Consider the following 19,477-nt stretch of genomic DNA (forward strand, 5'->3'; position numbering starts at 1 on the left):
CCAATGTGGTTGTGACATCAAATCTTTAAAATGTTCCGGGATAATGAGATCAGTGACGGCCAATGCAAACTTCTCTCTTCACAGTATCCAAACTTAAAATAAAACCCAACACGATCCACAAGGGCCAATGCATTATGGGGAATGTAGTTCCTCAGTGTTTGCCAGTGCCAGCTGGGGGCACAGATACACACTAGCTGCATCAGTGCAGTGCCACTGGGCCGGTGATATTCGACACCCTGTTATTTAAGAGCTATTTTGGAGAGCTTTATGGTTAAGCAGGATTTTAAAAATAACCCTGTAATTGGTATGTCAGCCGAGGCTGGAAACAGTGTGGAGCTTCTCCACAAGGCCAGAAACACAGAGAGGGAGAGAGTGGACATGGATCTATTAGAATCACATCTGGCTCCTGAGATGAAAACATTTTACAGATTACTGTGGTTAATGATCCACATCACTAAAGCCAAAGTCAAAGATAGCATCTTTTGAAGCTTTCTTTTGCTTCACAGTCCAGCTGGAAAGGCTGATATCTGGTTTTGAGAGTCTGGAGAAAAAAGGCTAAAGGATCTGTATTTTTGTCATCAGACATGAGTGTTTGGGCTATTGTAGTTTGAGCCATAACAATCTTAAGTGATAAGAGCTCAGCTTTGGCTGTTGTACATTCCAGAGTGTCTCACTGACCATTAAGTATGTGTAAAACTGTCTTATACTCTCTTATACCATCAGTAGAGTTTTCTCAGCCTGTTGATTTACAAGGGTGACGGAGGTGTGGTTCAATGTTATCAGGCTCTCTTTGTTTATAGTGTTTGACTTATTAAAGTTGCTCTAATCAATGCTTTTATATCAACAATGGATCACATGACTACATGTGAAGTTAAAGGTGTTGCTCATAGTGATGAACCCTCAGAGAATTAGCACCTGCAGACTCTACAGTTCCCCTCAGAACATTTTAGCGTTTTTTGCACAACGTTTTGGTTCTGCAGCTCGCAACTTTACTGTTTTCATTCAGTCTTGGCGCTCTCATCAGCACTTTTTTCCAGCCACAGCAGACAGCTGTTTTTAGGGAAAAAGGTCTGTTAAACCCACTGTGCATGACACATATGCATAAAGTTAGCAGCTAGTCGGTTAACAGAGCATTTAGCATCTTTATAGCCAAATATTTGATAGAGACCAGAACAGAGCTAAAAGGAGAGTAATCACATGATCACATGGTCAGACACATGACTCCAAATGAATACCAATGTTGCCTGGTTTCTGCCAGATGTGTAAATAAGCAACAATTTTCAGATTTGCCATGTTGTGCCCCCACCCCCCTGACTTGCTCTTCCATAAAATGGGATAACTTGTGAAAATGATTTTTCTAGTAAAAGTCCACATCTTTGAAACTCAACACCCACATTGTAACAGAGGCTTTCTGTTTTTTGTCGTTCCCAAGCCCAGTCAAGCCTTTCTTTCTTCCTTTTTTGTTGTCATGGTGAAATACTTGGTTTGGGTTGGAGGATTATTTTTGTTGTGGTGAAAAGAAACCAACATAGACTGTTGATAGGAAGCAGAAAACAAACAGGGTCAAAGTTGGAGGTCCGACCTCCTTCCTCTGGCGACTTTGTGGCTCTATAATAATGTCACATTATTTCCTTTGCTTCAGATGGACATAAGTCACAACTGTGCTCAACAGTTTTGTCAGCTGAATGTTAACATTTTTGTTATTGGGAATTTACAGAATGATTGATGCTGTTGTCTTTCTCAGTCTAATCTCCTCTATACTGGTAGTTTGTTTCTACTGAATCTTTCTTCCTCCTTGTTTATCCCTCCATGCATCTTCAGTGTTTCCCACAGGACTTTGTGAGACTGTGGTAGAGTTGCAATGATTAATCAGTTAGTCAATAGAAGAAAATCAATTGCCAACTATTTTAATAGCCAAATAATATTTTTTTAGGAAAAATGCCAAAAATATATTTGTTGCAGCTTCTCAAATATGAGGATTTTAAGCTTTTTTGTGTCATAGATGACAGTAAACTAAATATATTTGGATTTTTTTGTGAGTGTTGATCGGACAAAATATGACATTTGAAGACACCACCATGTGCTCTCAGAAATTATAACCAACTATTTTAACCAGCATGCAGCCACAGTGGGGCTCCAGTGTTGGCAGCTGAGTGAAAACACACCTGAATTATTTCACATAGACAACTCACCTTCTGACAAACCTGACAACAAAGTCGTAAACACCAGTTCACTTTTCAGTTCATTATGAAACTGGTGGGACAAAATAATTAAGGGAAATACTGATTTTTTTCTTAGTTTATCCATCCCAGCATTAATTCTACTCACAAAATCCTTTTGGGAAAACTGATGCTTTGTGGAATAATTCACTTTGACCTTTTCTATTGACTTATAGCAGCTAATCGGCTTGCCACTTTCCAACCATTTCCATCAGATACAAGTTTTGCATTTATTGTAGTTCTTCTACTTCTGAATTGAATCATCATTTTTGTCCCACAGGAGAGAAGAAAGGTCATTTATTTATGTACTTTTTTATAATAGCAAGCAATGCAGCTGTGTGTCACAAGCTGGTGTTGCAACACATGCTGTCTCTTGGCATTGTATCATGAGTGTTTATAGTGTGTTTTTATCTTTTCTTGAAAAAGAAAAACAGTGTTCAATGTTAATGGAGCGTATGGGCAGTGTTCCCAGATTCCCAGAGAGAGGAGAGGACTAGATCTCTGCAGCCGCCTGGTTATAAAACACGACCTTGTCTCCAACTCATCTGTAAGGCTGAGCTTAATATTTGATGATGCGCTGTATTTTTCTTTCTCTGCTCCATTTCATTTATTTAAAGGGCGCAATGTCATTGGCCAGCCAGTCATAACAATGACTGATGGATTCCCAGGTGGTCGCTCAGCTGTGGCCAAAACCCTCAGTGGGGAGAGGACAGTCCTTGCTTCCAATAAACCCAGATGTGAAGTGATGCAACGGTTTATCTTGAGTACAAAGAGCGTGTTTTCCTGCTTGTGTAGCAGGCCGATCCTCGAGGGACGCGGGCTTGTGTTTACAACATCTGTCTGACCTTCTGGTCATGTCTGTGTACACAGGGTCGAATACACACATACTGATGAACATGCATAAGACAGATGAGGTGAAACTGTGGTACAATGTCATATCATATCACGCAGGGGGGCTAGAATTCTCAGAAGCACACACGCACACACACTGTTCAGTAATTTACATGCATCCAAATATGCACAAAAGTTGGCCGTTCATCAATAATGCTGAACATTTGCACTGCAGAAAGAATGAGCCATTATTTTGTACAAACTCATTAAAATGTTCTGGCATAAATTAGTGGTTACATAAATATTTCTAATCCTTGTGTCCTGACCTGGCACTCATTCCAGTTGTGATGACAGTCATTAGCCAGTGGGTGGCAGCGTAGCATCTGTGAGACTGAGAGAGTATGCCGGTGTTAAAAGCAGCCACTTTCTACAGCAAAGTGTATGAGAAGGAGGCTAAATTATATGCACTTAATCAGGAGTTTATCACAGTGGAACAATTACTAATCACCTGGTGTTAATTGGAGTTCATTTTCAATTCCTGGAGGTGTCATAAAATGGCTTTTTTGTATGTGTGAGGCTGTCAGATTATCTGGATTTGCATAATTGGCAAAAAATATCTAATTCTGATGTGCTTGGTAAATTTAACACAACACAAAAGGTTGTAAAAGGATTTTGTACTTTGGGGTAAAGCTTGTCACACCTGGTTAAGAGGATAACATGGTGAAGTTTTTAAAGTGGAGGACCTATGTGCCCTGTGACTGAATTCTGTGTGGTGGTGGTGGCGGCGGTGGTGGTGGTGGGGCAGGAGTCTGACTCCATGAGGTGTCTACATAAATTCAGACAGTGGCACTGGAGGTCTGGAATGTTCTCTCAGTTTATTTTCATATCCTGACTCGTCATTGTCACTAGCCTTTACATAGAGTTCATCTCTATAGCTTTTACGCACATAGTGGGACATTTGTAACTCTGCCATGTTGAATAATCACACTGAAAGTTTCAAATGACATACTGACAAGACGAGAATGAGAGCGGCTTTTGCTAATTGTGAACTATTTCCAACCCCCCCCCTTCCAAAAAAAATCAATCAATATGCAGCACCATTCCTAAACTCACTTAATTAAATGTTAAATAAACTAAAAGCCACAATGTGTCTGCAAGAAATTGATCCAGACTTGATGAGGACAGCGGAGTCCTCATCAAGTCCATTGAGCTCGTAAAAATTCCATTAACTTTTACCAGGCATCTCTTTCATCTCAGTTTCACAGATTCAAATCTTTTAATGGAGCTGGCAGCGGGGCCATGTGTGTGTGACGCATAGCTAGGCTGCTATGTGATGATGACTTGTTGCTCTCCGCCTTGCCTCCGAGAATAGTTGCACTATTACGTGGTCTGCCAAACACAGCTCTGAAAAATCCCTCTTTCATTTGATTTAGATAACGCCAACTCATTTGCCTACCTGGCGTTTGTTTTGTTTATGGATTTGGCAAATTGAAACATCAGTAAAAGCTGTGGAGTCTGCTCTGTATTGATATCAATACTTGTCAAGGCAGTCCCTTATTCCTGTGGTACTGTGGTGACGTGCATATTCACTCCAACATGCGATAATCCATTTCCATAGCTGGGTAATGAATGCATATCTGCAGGCTTTTTTCCATTCAGACCGTTCTGTGAGTCAGATTTTCTTTTTTTTCTAACGCAGTTTGACATCCACAGCCCTACAACAGCATGTGTTCAACAGTTAGCCAAAGACCTCAAGGCTTACTGTTTTAATCATTTAATTGTAGATATGGCACTATGTCATCGTGAGGGCAACACCGCCATCGCTCTCCCTCTGCCATTCATCGTTGCCATAGCAAAAAAGAAGAAGTGCTCTTCAGACAAGGTTCCCAATGCAAATCTTTTGGCTGTGTATCAAACTAAAGCTCAATCATTAAACCGTATGACAAGAGCGAAGAGAAGCAGAGCTTAGGGACACAAGGAACAATGAGTTTAGAGTCTGACAAGAGTGAGAATCTACAGCTCTGTGAGGCTGTAGCTGAATACTAACGTCAGCATGCTCACAATGAACATGATGATGTTTAGCAAGTATAATGTTCACCGTGTCAGTTTAGCTAAATAGCAATTAGCACCAAAGACAAAGTAGTTTTACAGATTTCATGACGAGAAGGCCACATCTATTGTTAGTAAGTCTCTCTGTTTAAAAAAAATTCTGTATCCAGCGTTTTTCTCTTTGCAAATATTTTAGAAAGTGCTTCATGGTGAAGCTGTGTGTGTTACTTTATTGACCATTATTGAATAATTTAGTACATTAACTAGTAATATTTTAGCTGTCAGTACTTATTTGTTCTGGTAGAAATTTGTAGTTCCTTCATTGCCTGTTACAGGTGGAAAAGTCAGGATGTCAAATCATGTTACCCTGTTAGCATTAACAGACAGAGGCAGCCAACCGAAGCTTAACTCATCATTTAAAGCTCCACTGAGGCCATATTTGATCCAGCAGTTTTTACATATTTATTGAGGAAAAGGCCATATTTTCATAAAGAGCCATGTTAGCATCTTTGTGAGGCTATACTTATAGGCAACAGCAGTGCTTTGAGCTAACTGCTAACATCAGAATGCTAACATGCTCACAATGACAATGCTAACATGCTGATATTTAGCAGTTAGCTTATTAAGTTTATCATATTCACCTTAGTTCAGCATGTTAGCAAGCCAGTCTTTGCCTTTGAACATGAATGTACTATTTTTTTACTTTACAGGTCTGTAATTTTCTAGGAAGTATTGTGGAGAGAATCATGTAATGTTTCGCTAATTGTATGGACAACAGACAAAGGCAAAGTTCAGCTTTTTAGTTAGAGTTCAATTTGTTCTGTTTCTTCATAGGTAGCAATTAATTTTCAGAGGAATTTCCTCAAAAAAAAACAAAACAAACAAACAAAAAAACAGCTAAGTGTAAAGCCAACTAAGTATTCATTCATTATTCATTTATAAGTGGAATCCTCATTCTTCATATATGTTGAATTGTGTGCTGCCTGTAGATAAATTTGACATTTTTGTATCTTCAGCTGGGCTGCTGCACACTGACAAAAAGACTCTCTAAGTTACACTAGCAATTAATTAGTTTTAATTATCGGAATTAATTGAACACTGTCTCTAGTTTTACAGTAATTAGTACCAAATTGCATAGTTCTTTCCAGGGCACTCTGTTATTATAGAATTTATTCAGAAATTACTGACCTGTAAAATAAAGCATTACCCCCAAAATTATGGTTATTTATCCAACAACTTTCAACCTCATGATTGCGCTAGAGAAAAAAATCAGTGGATTATCAAAGTTGTTAGGATTAATCGTCAGGGAACCATGAACGTCTGTACAAAAGTCTCATAACAATTTATCCAGTAGTTGTTGAGATATCCCAGTCTGAATCAAAGTGGTTGACTCTCCAGGTCCCGTTTGGTTTAATATAAAGTTCCAGTATGTTAAGGTGATGTGAAGTTCATCCACCTGCATGAGCTTATATTACAAACTCGCACAATTATAGACTTAAATCCCCAGAATATCAATGAGGCATGCAGTATGTCAGCCGATGTCAGTTCCATGGTGGCGTGTATATTTGGAGAGGCTGAAAACAGAGCCGCATCCCAAGCCACTTTAAAGTCGTCATGTATAAATAGTAGTGCCTGGTGATGTTGGCATTGCTCACTGAACATTAAGAGAGCATGGAGCCTGATGAAAGAAGCTGTAATATGATTTACATTCAGTAAGCATAGGACTATATTGTGCAAGCGAGGACTGAGAGAGTGGATGGGAGGGGAAGCCAGAGGGTAAGAAAGATGAAGATGGATGGGGAGTGATAGAGATTAAGAGCGAATCAGCAGGGGGTTTAAGAGAGATAATCAAAATGCTGAAATGAAGAGTGAGTTTATATTTTAGCAGATGAAGCAGGTCAGCGTCTGATTAACAAATTACATTCATGTTTCAGTAATGATAAGCTTCATCAAGCCCCACTTCAGGGCTGCACAATCTCTGACACTAACAGTCTTTTCAATTCTATCCTTTTCTCAACTTTCCCTTTTTCCCACAACTTTCTCTCCCTGGAGAAAAGCAGATGTCTGTCAGGTTTCAGCCCTAGTTAAGAGAAATGATAATCAGGAGAGAAAGGCCCAGAATACAAAGTGAGCTCTGGGCACAGGCCATGAAACGAAATATATGACCACATATGAACCTTATACAACATGTGTCAATAAAAAGGAAGTAGCTGCATGTTATCTCAAATATTAACATACTGTATGTGCTCATATGCATTAACATATAATGGTTGTAACATCTATGTACTAGCAGTATGTTATCATAATGAATGAATATAATGCTATGTTAATGTAAATCTGCATCTACAGCAGGAACCATATGTAATATTAATATATCTAATGTAAGTGAAAGACTACATACATGTACATCTATCTGTCTTGTTTATGGGACAAGCACACCTCCAACCTACATTAATGACTTGCTAATGTCCCTGTTAGTTTTCCAGCAGTCAATACACATGAGGAGTTTCTGCAGCCAAGCTTTGACACTCAAATCATTGGACGTCTCTCAGGCTTTAATTTATCTCATGCTCACCAGATCTGGGTCAAATTTGCCATTTGCAAATGGATCCAATTGGGCAAATTAAATCAGTTTGACTCTCCTGTCCTTTAACGGTTCCCACTCCGGAGCAAGTCACTTAACCCTGTTGAAATGCATTGGGGTTGAGCACCAAATTACAGTTACAGAAAACTTGTCATGTATGGTTGATGAGTGAGCAGATGTATAGGTACCATAGATATTCTTCGTCTTCTTCTTCTTGAAACGTGGATTCACATGGTCAAACATGGTATTTGGCTGTTTAGTTTGGAGGACTTGTTTTCTAGTTTGCTGACAAGCTGGCAAGTTAACAACTATGCTGGTAACATTCTAGCCAAACAATAGATCCCCAAGCTTCTTTGAGTTTTATCTGTACTGGCCTTTTGTGGTTCCCCTGGCATTTTGTTGTCAGGATTGTACATGTACAACTCATTAGTTTGGTCCCAAAAGGCACAATAGGTTCACACAGTTTATTCAAAATATGTTTTTTATCATTGACTTCTGTTTCATAACTGTCTGCATACCATTCCTCTTATGGAGCTGTTTATCCTCCAACAGAGGAGGTTTAAATAAAAACATAGCTAATACTAATAGCTAAGTTACAGTAGCTTCCTCCACTTTGTGCTCTCCAGCTTGCTGTTCCCTGAAATGTCAGTAATGTCAAAATTCACTGAAGTTGAACTCAACATGAAAACTTTGGATTTACTTTCCTTTCCTTTGACTCTATTAGAATTCATTCTATTTCCTGTGAAATTTAGTTATTTAAATGCTGGTGTGGCTAGGCCTTAATAATTACAGGAGCCCAAATTTAGCTAGTTCTGCTCAGGCAGACCACTGATTGGCATCAGCTTCTACATTCGTGCTTTTTCAATCATTAAAGCACTCACCATCTGTGGCTATCAGCTGACTAGAAACATCAAATGCAGGTGTTAAGCAAGGCCATTATAACCAGACACTTCTCATTATTACTCTGCTGATTCGCTCTCTCTCTCTCTCTCTGACTCATGCTATATTTTTGAAGTTATTGATTGTACATGTTTGTTAAAGGGGGATTAGCTCTTGCTGCAGAGTCCTTGTTGCTGCTTGGATTCTTTGAGCACTCCCTCATAGAGCACAGCCTTTCCCATTAAATCTAGCTGTGCAAGCATTTGCTATAAATGGTCACTTCCATAATACAAGTGTCTCTGACTTGAGGTCATCCTCATTGAAAAGTGGAAATAAACATCCGTGTTGCCATTTACTGGATTATCTCCTGGCTTTCCTGTTGCAACGCTTCCCTATGAGTAATGTTAAAAATAGCAGCAGGTTTAGTCATAACCTCCAACCGCTCCAGTGACGCTGCTCAGTGACCAGCAGTAGACAGCTGAGGTTGTGCTGGGAGGCTCCCAGGTGTAAATGTGTGAGAATCAAGCAGTTGAGAATGTGAGGGTGAAGTCTGCTGTGGACTGACAGTCTGCGGGAATATTTGTCACCTAGGACCAGCAAACAGTCTCGGCATGTGAAATGTTTGCGACTAATACCACACCTGACACAATCTGAGTTGCACAGAGTCAAAGTATTAATTAAGAACATATTTAATCCCTGTTTTTAACCACGCTCCATGAAATAGAGGTTTAAAAAGAATAAAAAATAAACCGCCGCACTGTTTGTCAAGAAGACACATGGGAGGGGTGTTTTGACAGGACAGAACAGAACCACAAATACCACTGAGGGGAAACTCTGACTAAATGTTTCATCATGTATCCCAAAAAATACACAACAGCTTTTTTTTTTCACCCAAAAAATGGGATGAAAACACATCACCCAAGTTTTTTTTGTGTCAGAAAATTGCCAGAGAGCAAAATGAAGCTGCGACCAGAACAGTAAAATATGTGCCTTTGCTCGTATATCAGCTTTTTGTACTGTTGAGCTATAGTATGAATATATCTGTTGCAGCTGCTACCTCTGTTTGTCTGGCCATGAATGCGAATCATACCTCCCTGTTGGCGTTGTCCTGGCTGGCTATATGTCAGTCTATCCTTTCTTCTTTTCTTTGTGTTCATTTCCTCTGCCTGTCTCTCAAAATTCTTTTTTATTTCTGCCATTGTCAGCCTCCTAGCTTTTCACTGTGACTCTGTCTGGTAGTTTGGCCTTTAGTTAATCCATTTTGTCCCAGCTGGCCTCGGTAGAAAAACTCAAATCAGCATTACAACACATTCCCCCTCCTACAGTCGCCTTCTCTACAGCTCAATCAATCTTTTTCTGCTGTTTGTCAGGTTTGTTTCCTCTTTCTGGCCTCCTTCTGACTTTTCTTTTGCCTTATACAATGTCAATCTCAGTCTGTGTATTTATGTGTGCTTCCATCATCTCAGTACTACTACTTGTGTTTACAGCCTGTGGTTCATCTCTTTCTCTCGCCTCCCTCTCTCTTTCTGGACCGTGTCTCTTTTGTGCCCGTGTTTACCCATGAGTGTTTGAAATATTGATGTGGGCGATTCTCGCCGTGCCTCAGTTAAGTCATAATGAGGACAGTCGATAGAGGATTTTACAGCTGCAAAACAAAAAAATTGTTTTCATACTTCTGCTGGATTGCAAAAGGGAGCGCTTATGGCACCCGGCGCAAACAAAAACACTCGCCAAAAGTAAGCAGCTGCCAACGAGTAGACAGAGGGAGAGGAAGAGAGGATGGCATAAAAGCGGGGATGACCTTCAAAAGAATAATGCACACAGTTGCATAACACCATGGAGACAATGTGATAGAAGAAGTCACCCGATCAGTCTTGAGATCCACATTCAGGCATTATGAGACATGTCTGGAAAGCTTTATTGTTGTTTTCTCTTATGTAGTTCTCTGCTGCTTTTTGAGCATGTTTTTACCTCCACCGACAAACAGGCTGAGAGATTTTTACCATTTTAGTTTATCGTTTTAGCGCACCAACATTAGCTCATTAGTACTAGACACAATGTACAGCTGAGCCTGATATGTATTTCATTAGTTGTGCAGGTATTTGGTCCCTTGTTTGAGTATAATATTCTTGACTTTGCCTGCCAGTGGTACAATATTCAGTGGTATAATTGTTGCTGTATATGAATTTGCCTGCTCAATCCGAGTGCAGCAGTCTTTTATTTGCCCCGAGGTTTACGTTATTCCTGGTTTGTCTATCCAGAATAGTCGGAGGTACGAGGCTTTGGTTCCTTTTGCTGCCACTCATTCCTGTGCAACACATGCAGCAAATGCCACGACGCTAGGCAATCCATCACAGTAAACACAGAGGCTTAATTTAATTTGGTCAAAGCTTCTCTTTACTATTTCATTATGCCCAGATTGAGTGGTTTCATTTTCCTCTGCATAATATCAATCACCTGACACTCAGCAAAAGAAATGAAAGTCACACAGGAAATAATCCCTGAAGAAAACGTTGCCTTAAAGAGTTTATTTTCATGGCCGTGGGATATAGTGTAGAAGCTGATTTTAAGTACGGTGTGACACTGCAACATTGACATTAGCGTATGAATATAAAAAAGTAGTAAATGTGAAAAAACCCAATTTTACTCGCAAACATCGCAAAATGACTTGGGTAAATGTGATCTAAATGGGTTGCACCCCTGTAGATGAAATCTATTACATCTTTTTGTGCAAATCAATCTCTTTTCATAATAGCTGTCTCTGTCAAGATGAAAATTACCTCACATAATTAACAAGGCCTCTCACTCAGGCACTCATGCATTCATTCACTTAACTATTTATTCACAGCCTGAATGATTTAGCCCCAGAGGCTGAGGCATTGCAGAGTCTACAGCCAGCTGCAACCGCCGCACATGAATGTTGAAACCAAAGCAGTGTGCAAGAAGATGCAGTTCTTCTTAAAACTAAAAATGATGCAGTATAGGACAAGATATCCATGTGGCTCCCTTTTTTCATCCTACATTACCCATAATGCAACCAGTGAGCCTGAAAATTCAATCTTAGCAATAGTTGTCTGACAGAAATTCTGAACTGAAGGTGCACTTGCTAGTTTTTTCTGGACTTTTAAACAGCATCTTACACTGCTTGGTCTTCAGTGAATGGAGTTTGAAGACTGTCAGATGTAGTTGAAAGCCACAGAAAAGCAAGTGGATCTTGAGTCACAATACTAATAGCATCTGTTCATTAGACCTTCCCTGTCTGGGAAGGTCCACACACTCAGTTTGTAACACAGGCTTCCTGTTATGAATATATTTAGACTGCTTTTATGTTTTTATTCTATTACTGCAGCAGATGACTTTGTAAGAATTCTCAATGATATGAAAATTGCAAATTATAGTATAAAAAAAACTATAACCAGTGTCACCTTCTATTAGGAAGAGAATCCACTCACTATTAATTAGCCCATTAAATTATAAATGCAACATTTTGGACAGATACACCTGCTCAGGCATTCACTTGTGTGTCACATTTTGTGCAACTATATTAGATGTTTTACCTCACTGAATCACATTTTGCTGCCACAGTAACCTACTTTTATCATGTCGTATTGCATGTCGGCACTCCAGTCATGGTTCTGTTAAGGTTACATGTGATTGGCTTGTGATTAGAGCAATAGTTCGATATGTCATATCTAGCTAACTTAGCTTGGCATTCAGACTGGAAACAGGGGAAATGGAGTCAAGAAGAACTGGACTTGCTGTAGATCCAAAAGGCTTCTTCACTTCTGACTGGTGGGGAGTCAACCGTGGTCAACTGGTCATCAACAACCATAAATTGTTGCTTTTACACGTCAGTTTTGGTGTGGGTTAACAACAAAAAATACAAACTGTTAAGAGCATTGCATGCTTTTACCTAGATTCATACACCTTCACTTAATCGAGACAGTTGATAAGCAGCCTCGGTGACACTGGTTATCCAGGATCAGCAATGTTAGGCTCAGTGAAAACATGTGAACCAGAGAACACCAGCATTGTTGAACTTTCTTTGTGATGATTGTGGTGACTAGTAACTGTGAAACAAACCCCAAATCCAGGCTTCAGAAAGCATTGGACAAAGACTGTGATGCTCTTCTTGCATAAAAACAGTGAGAAATGACTGCTGAGACCTTTGGTTCACTGCTTTGAATTGTTTGAAGAAAGTCAGGCGTGTTCAGAGAAACAAGTCCAAAGCAACTGGTTGCCTCGGTCAGCCTAGTGATTTGTTTACTGTTGTAGAACCTCATGAGTCATGTTTGAGAGCAGCCACTTGTATGTTATGCCAGCAAACCCATAAGGCAGCTTTCACAGCCAGAAGCACTCAGTCCAAGAGCTGTCAGAGGGAGTGTGCATGTGGGTGAACTGTATGTGTAAATACAGTGTCTGTGTGTGCACATGAATTCACTCGTGTGTGTGTGTGTGTGTGTGCACAATTTGCTGACAAAGGAATCCTGTAATTTAAAATGAAGTACCCAAACAGTGTGTCGTGTGAGGGACTTCTTTTCTTGGCATGCCTCTTGAGTCACTCGCTACAGCCACAGCGCTATCACAGGCATGAATGGCTCAAAGGCATTAAATTAACAGCATCAAATGAACTATTTAATTTGCAAAACGCCGAGAGGACATGCGGTGGACTAATCGAATAAAAGTCTGTGAGTGGATTGGTGGGGAGTTCGGTGTGAAGAGGTTTGAAAATAGAGGAGCAAAGGAATAAGCTTTTTTTAATTTTGAAGCTTTTATAGATCTCGGGAGCATTGGTCATTCACCTGAACCTGCGTCAGACTGACAAGCAAGCCGGAGACACATTCAAGCACTCCAGAAAGCTGTCTCAACACAAAGAGAGAAAGAACAAGAGAAAGGAAGATAGATGGACTATATGATGAATAAAGAAGAGAGACAGAGAGAAGGATACGGAGAGCAGGGTATGAAAATGAAAGAGCAAAGGAGACAAGAGAAAAGAAACAGACAGCAATCCAAAAATAAAATCTTGAAAGTGTTTAAGGAATACATCCCATTTGGGCGACCTCTCTCCTCCGTAATGTCAGAGCTGATATCGAACCAGAAGACCTTATTGATTTGAAATGCTTCTACATCTTCAACTCCTTCAAAAGCACTTGGAGCAATTTCTGAGCTACTTGAATCCAAAGTAGTCGGGTGCAGGAGAGACTCATAGTAGCTCTTAGTTTTGGCAAAGTGGTAACTTGTATTCAAACTCAAAAATGTTCTGATCGAAGTACAGTTCGAAACTTCATTTCATAGTCACAAATATGATCAACAGACGCTGTGTTAGATGAAAAGATTGATACCACTCCCATATATCTGTTATACATACTGTATACATATAAAGCTACAGCTAGCAGCCACTTAGCTTAGCTTAAAGAAACTAGGGGAAACAGTCTGGCTCTGTCTGGTAACAGAATGCACCTAGCAGCACCTGTAAAGCTCACTAATTAAAATGTATCTCATTAGTGTAATTTGTACAAAAATAGATAGTGTAGAAAGGACATTTTGTGGTTTTATGGGCAGCTCTGTGCCAAACTATTTCTGCCAAGTGCAGTGACGTGATGGAGTCCAACAACACCAGATCTGACGTGTTAATCAGTGAGCTTTAGAGATGCTGGTAGGTGAATTTTGTTACCTGACAGAGCCAGACTGTTTCCCCCTGTTTCTTTAAGCTAAGCTAAGTGGCTGCTAGCTTTGGACAGAGCCAGGCTAGCTGCTTATAGCTGTTTCCAGACTATATGCTATGCTAAGCTAAATTGGCTGTAGCCATATAATGGACAGACTTGAGAGATCTTGAGAGATCCACTCATCTAACTCTCAGCTGAAAAACTAATGAGCATATTTCCCAAAATGTCAAACAATCCTTCAAAGGGTATGCTTAAAATGAAATAGTCGTCTGACCATGTCTAAAGGCAAATCTGTTATAGTTGTTTAAAACACCACTCAAAGTCAGGGTGAAGAAGGTACAAAAGCTTGAGAGAGAAATTCAGATTCTGTGTAACATGGGCGTTTTAAGTGTTGTTTGACTACAAGCACTTTGAAAAATACTGAGGCCTTTAGTTTGATCCTTGATTCACCAAACACCATATGATCCCTAGTTCACATGATGAAAAGTGTGATTCAGCACTCAAGTCATTTAGTCCTCAATGTTTGCAACTTGTTTCAGGATAAGACATATCGCTACATCTTTACAACGGTACGAGTGACATTATCTCACCTAACTGGCACATTCTCTCACTTTGGGGTGAGAAAAATAAAATCTTAGCACTCTATTCTATACTAATTGACTTATTAAGACTGACATTTTTTAAACAGAGGATGACACAGAAGGGCAGAGGGAGAGGACAGATAAAGAACCTTTGATGAGAGAGAGGCAGACAGCTCTCCTCAGAGGCCCTCCATGCACCACTGCATGCCATTAAAGTCCTACTAGTAGGAGTAAGGGTTGTTAGAGGACGAAAATGTCAACAGCTGACATAAGACAAAAAAATGCTGAAGTCCCTGCATGTGTGATGGCAAGTTCACAGTTTCCTGGAGTGGTCTATGTACTGGTAATGTCTCCCCCTTATAGGCACCAATGTGAGGATAGGGGATGTCACCTCCCCAGGCTACTATTACCATTACTAGTATTACTATTCCCTGTTACTATGGTTTCACCATCACAGGTCTGACCGGCCTCTTTGTAGGCGTCTGTCACACATGAAATGGTCCCAGATGGCCAGCATTGATTTCATTAGCCGAGCTCCTTTTAGGAGGATCCAGTGATTTTTTTTTTTTCACAGGGATTATCTCTTGCGACAGGCCTGGCACATTTAGACAGATTTCACCAAGCACTGTCCCTTATTAACTCTGTCAGCCTGTTGGAGATACGCAGACACACACCGCCACCACCACTACCCCCATTCTCTCTTCCTCCTTCCTCCGTGGCAGCCTGCGCCAAAAAGAACATATGGCAGGGACTCAAAGCAAGATAGCACTTGATGACGGTTGCATGAGATATTGTGCTGTGGCACTGCTGCAGTTCATCCACTTATTGTACTTCATAAAATGGATTAACTGCAGTCTTCACTTCTGATTGGTGTAATCATATCACAAAATACCTGGTGTATCTTCTTTAGGGACAACACCAATCCTCACTTAGGTATCAGATCAGTTGATTTTAAGACATAAGTCATGGATTGATACCTTAACAGAAAGCATCTAAATAAGAAATCAGTGTTTTTTCCGTTTGTTGTTATGTTTTTAAATTTAGACTTGCTACTTACTGTAGCTGATGCTGTTTTCTTAAACTGTGTACTGTGTTCACTGAAGCTCTCTCTGTGCCCTTGACCAGCTTTGTAAAGAGGTTCCTTGGTTGTTGTCAGCAGAATTACTGCACATTATCAATCTCTCCTTGCAGACTGATTGTTTTCCTTTGGCTTTTGAAAATTGCCTTTGTATGGCCTCTTCTGGAAAGAAAAAAGATTATTGATGCCAGTAACACAAATAACTTCAGGCCACTTTCCAACTTAATGTATTTTTGAGAAACTTGTTTACTTGCAACTCTCAAATTTTATTGGCTTCAATTCTAATTTCAGTTGCTTCAGTGCCAAATGCAGCACTCTGCTCAAAGACGTAAACAATATCTGAACAGACTTGAATGCTAGAAAAATACCTATTATTGTATGTTTTGACCTCAATAAGTAGTAATATATCAATTATATTCTCCTTATTAAGAGGTGATAATCTCATTATTTTGCTGGCTCAGCTCTGACAGACGTTGAGACTACTGGGGAGTTCTGTCCTTAAAGAATTAATATTTTTATGGTGTGCACAAAGGTTCAGTTCTGGGTTCCTTTTTTTTGGTATATACACTGCCTTTATGGCCAAATGCTAAGGCAAGGTCAAAAGCCTGGTGTGAAAGAAAAGAGCGAGACGTGTCAATGGTTCAAATGGGGATTCTGATATACACTTTCAGACAGTCTCACTGCAAAGGCATGTGTAGTGTTATACTTGTTTGTACACATGAAAAGTGACAAAGTAATTGTGTGAAGAATAAAAAAGAGAGCTTGAGAGAGAAGTTCAAACCCTGGTTACTTTCTCACCTCCACATACCTGGCCTCCTGTTACTCGTGAACGTTCTCTTGTTTTGCAGATGATGCACTGCTCTTCATTTCTACCTTGCCTGATGACCTCTGACCTCTTGGCAATCTTGATTACAAAGTGTAATTCTCTGTTACATCTTTTAGCATTATGCCCCAAATGTGGTGTAGCACAAAAACACTTGGTTGATGAATTGATTAGTTGATTGAGAGTGAATTAATCAACAACTGTTTTGATAATAGGTTAATCGTTAGTCATTTTCAAGCAAAAATGCCAAACAGCCTGCTTTTCTCTGTTTTCTATTACCTTATATTATATCTTTCTGTTTTAGACTGTTGGTTGGACAAAACAAGATATTTCAAGACCTTAAATTGTGATGGGCATTTTAACTATTTTATAGATAAAACAATCAGTTATTGAGACAGTAATCAGATTATGCAATGATGAAAATAATTGTTAGTTGCAGCTCTAGTTTGGCAAGTGATGATTATTTGTTATAGTTGCCACACCTATTTTATTATTTCTTTTCTGGACAGTAAATTGACCCTAACAAAGTCCTGAAGTGACGTAGCCTCAATGCTCTAACTTTAGACACGGTATAGATTTAAAGACGATTTAGAGACCTATCTGACTTGTTCTTGCCTGGTTACAATATACACTACTGCCAGTTCTTCACTGAGATTCCACGGTGCTCCATCTTCTGTGATGCAAATGAAATGTAGCAATTAAAGTACAGAGAAAGTCTTCCCACCCACTCACCACATGTATTGGATGGATGATTTACTACACACATTAGCTTAAGTGTAAATGGAAACAGAAAACCAGAGACCACAGATTCACTTCTGTAACATGCTATAATAAACTCAAACTGCCACAAACATACACATATTTTTCACACACCGGCCTGTAAAACATCCTCACTGATAGTGCGCTTAATCATCCCCGAAGCAAAGTAACACCCTGTTGTAGACAAAAAACCTCTGAGCAGTCAAACACCATGCACAGGGGAGCTGTGGTTAGCAGCCGGTTTCTACCATGTGCTTTTGCTCCTCGCAGCTCACTGGCTTGAGCTTCATTCGATGTGAGTGCTACTTCAGCAAGAGAGAGACTGACAGTGACAGAAAGGCAGAGATTATGTTTACATCCTTGTTTTGCCATGGTGTGTGTGCGTGCGTGCATGTCTGTGTGTGTATTACTGTAGGAAAGTATGCAAATGACCATGCATGTCTTTCAGGGATTTACTAAATGGGATTTTGGAGGACAACGTTTTGTCCTTTGGTGCATTTTTGAAATTACGGCTGACACCTTCAGCAGGGAGAAGGAGACCAAGCGTGACAGGCACAAGTTTGTGTGCGTGTGTCTGTATGCACCACGTAGTTTTGCCGTGTACAGAGCTGTTGTGTATTTGTTGTCATTCCATGTTGATGCTCGGCAAGAAGCTGTCGAAAGAACTCTATAGGGAATACATTTGATTTGCAAATGAAAAAAAAACACACCGGCATATTTGCAAAGACACACACACACACAGGCGCAGGTGTGTTTGTTCCCTGTGGGGATGATTTGCAACTGAATAGGCGTGTTGCTCTGGCTGACTTCTAAGTTTTGACAAAATGCTTCCAGGGGAAAAATAAGCCTGTATGTACCAATGACATGCCATTTACCAATGTTGTACCTTTCATCAATAGAAGCCTGTGAAAACACTGTTAGTTACAGCTAGAGTAGCTCTATTAAAATTCAACCAAGTGCTGTTTGCACTAACTTTCCAGTCAATGCCTAATGCTCACATGGTGTTCAAGGTCATCTTTCTTTACACTCAGATGTGTGTGTGTGTGTGTGTGTGTGTGTGTGTGTGTGTGTGTGTGTGTGTGTGTGTGTGTGTGTGTGTGTGCATGTGCTCAGACCAGACGACAGCAACAAAGTTTCACAGGAATCTAGAGCTTAACTGTCACCGGACGCTTGACTGTATCATTTTTCATACTTAAGGTATGTGTGGTAGCATGTGTGTTTTTTTCTGTGTGTGTGTGTGTGTGTGTGTGTGTGTTAGAGTGTATGTGTGTCAGGGTGTGTACAGGCGATTTGGGCACAGCCAGATGGTTTTTGACGACCTGTAGCGGCACCTTTCCATCTCCCTGTTGAAATAGCACAGGTGTTTCCTCTGATAGCTCTCTCTCTCTCTCTGTCTCTTTCTCTCTCTGACCAGGAAGTGACAACCGTCCACACATCCCCATCCAAAAGACTGACGTCCAGCAGCCTCGCACAGCTTGAACCGTCAATAGATCAGACCATGGCTTCACCTCAGGACACCTCTCTTTGTGAGTATTTTTTTGTTTTTCATTTCGAGATTTTCTTTGAAAAGATACTTTGACACAACATCAAATATATTACAGAATATAACATGAGGCCTAGCTTTATTGCATCATGGTTACACTAGTCTGTCAAACAAACAACCAAGGCTGCAGGATGGTTAATGCAATGTGGTGTCCCATTTGTCCAATGAGATAAACATTTGTCAGAAAGCAGCTTTTGAAAACCAGATTGTTCATTGCCAGATAAGGCTGCCTCCCTGGCAGGTTTTTAATGGGAAGCTTGGGGCTCGCTAGATACTGTGCTTCCATTATTGTGATAGCAATGCTGTAGTGGCTACCTCGAGTTTGTTTTCCACTGGCGCTGATATCAGTGTACACACAGATAGAGCTTACAGTGCAAGGTACAATCCATTTTTTAACTCTGTGAGCATCACAAACAAGCTAAAGATGGTTAGTTATCACGTGTGGCCTCGCAGGTAGCTCAATAT

The 19,477-nt window shown here is 40.1% G+C and overlaps 1 protein-coding gene across 1 annotated transcript in view; it reads left to right on the forward strand.

Moving 5' to 3' along the window:
* xirp2a (xin actin binding repeat containing 2a) overlaps positions 1–19,477 on the forward strand; it is a 57,621-nt gene that overhangs the window by 7,140 nt on the left and 31,004 nt on the right. The window contains exon 5 of the mRNA XM_067583037.1: positions 18,884–18,995. Coding sequence (XP_067439138.1) covers positions 18,884–18,995 — 112 coding nt within the window. The remainder of the gene's footprint in view (positions 1–18,883; positions 18,996–19,477) is intronic.

The sequence above is a fragment of the Thunnus thynnus genome, chromosome 24 (assembly GCF_963924715.1).
Source record: "Thunnus thynnus chromosome 24, fThuThy2.1, whole genome shotgun sequence".
Classification (NCBI taxonomy): domain Eukaryota; kingdom Metazoa; phylum Chordata; class Actinopteri; order Scombriformes; family Scombridae; genus Thunnus; species Thunnus thynnus.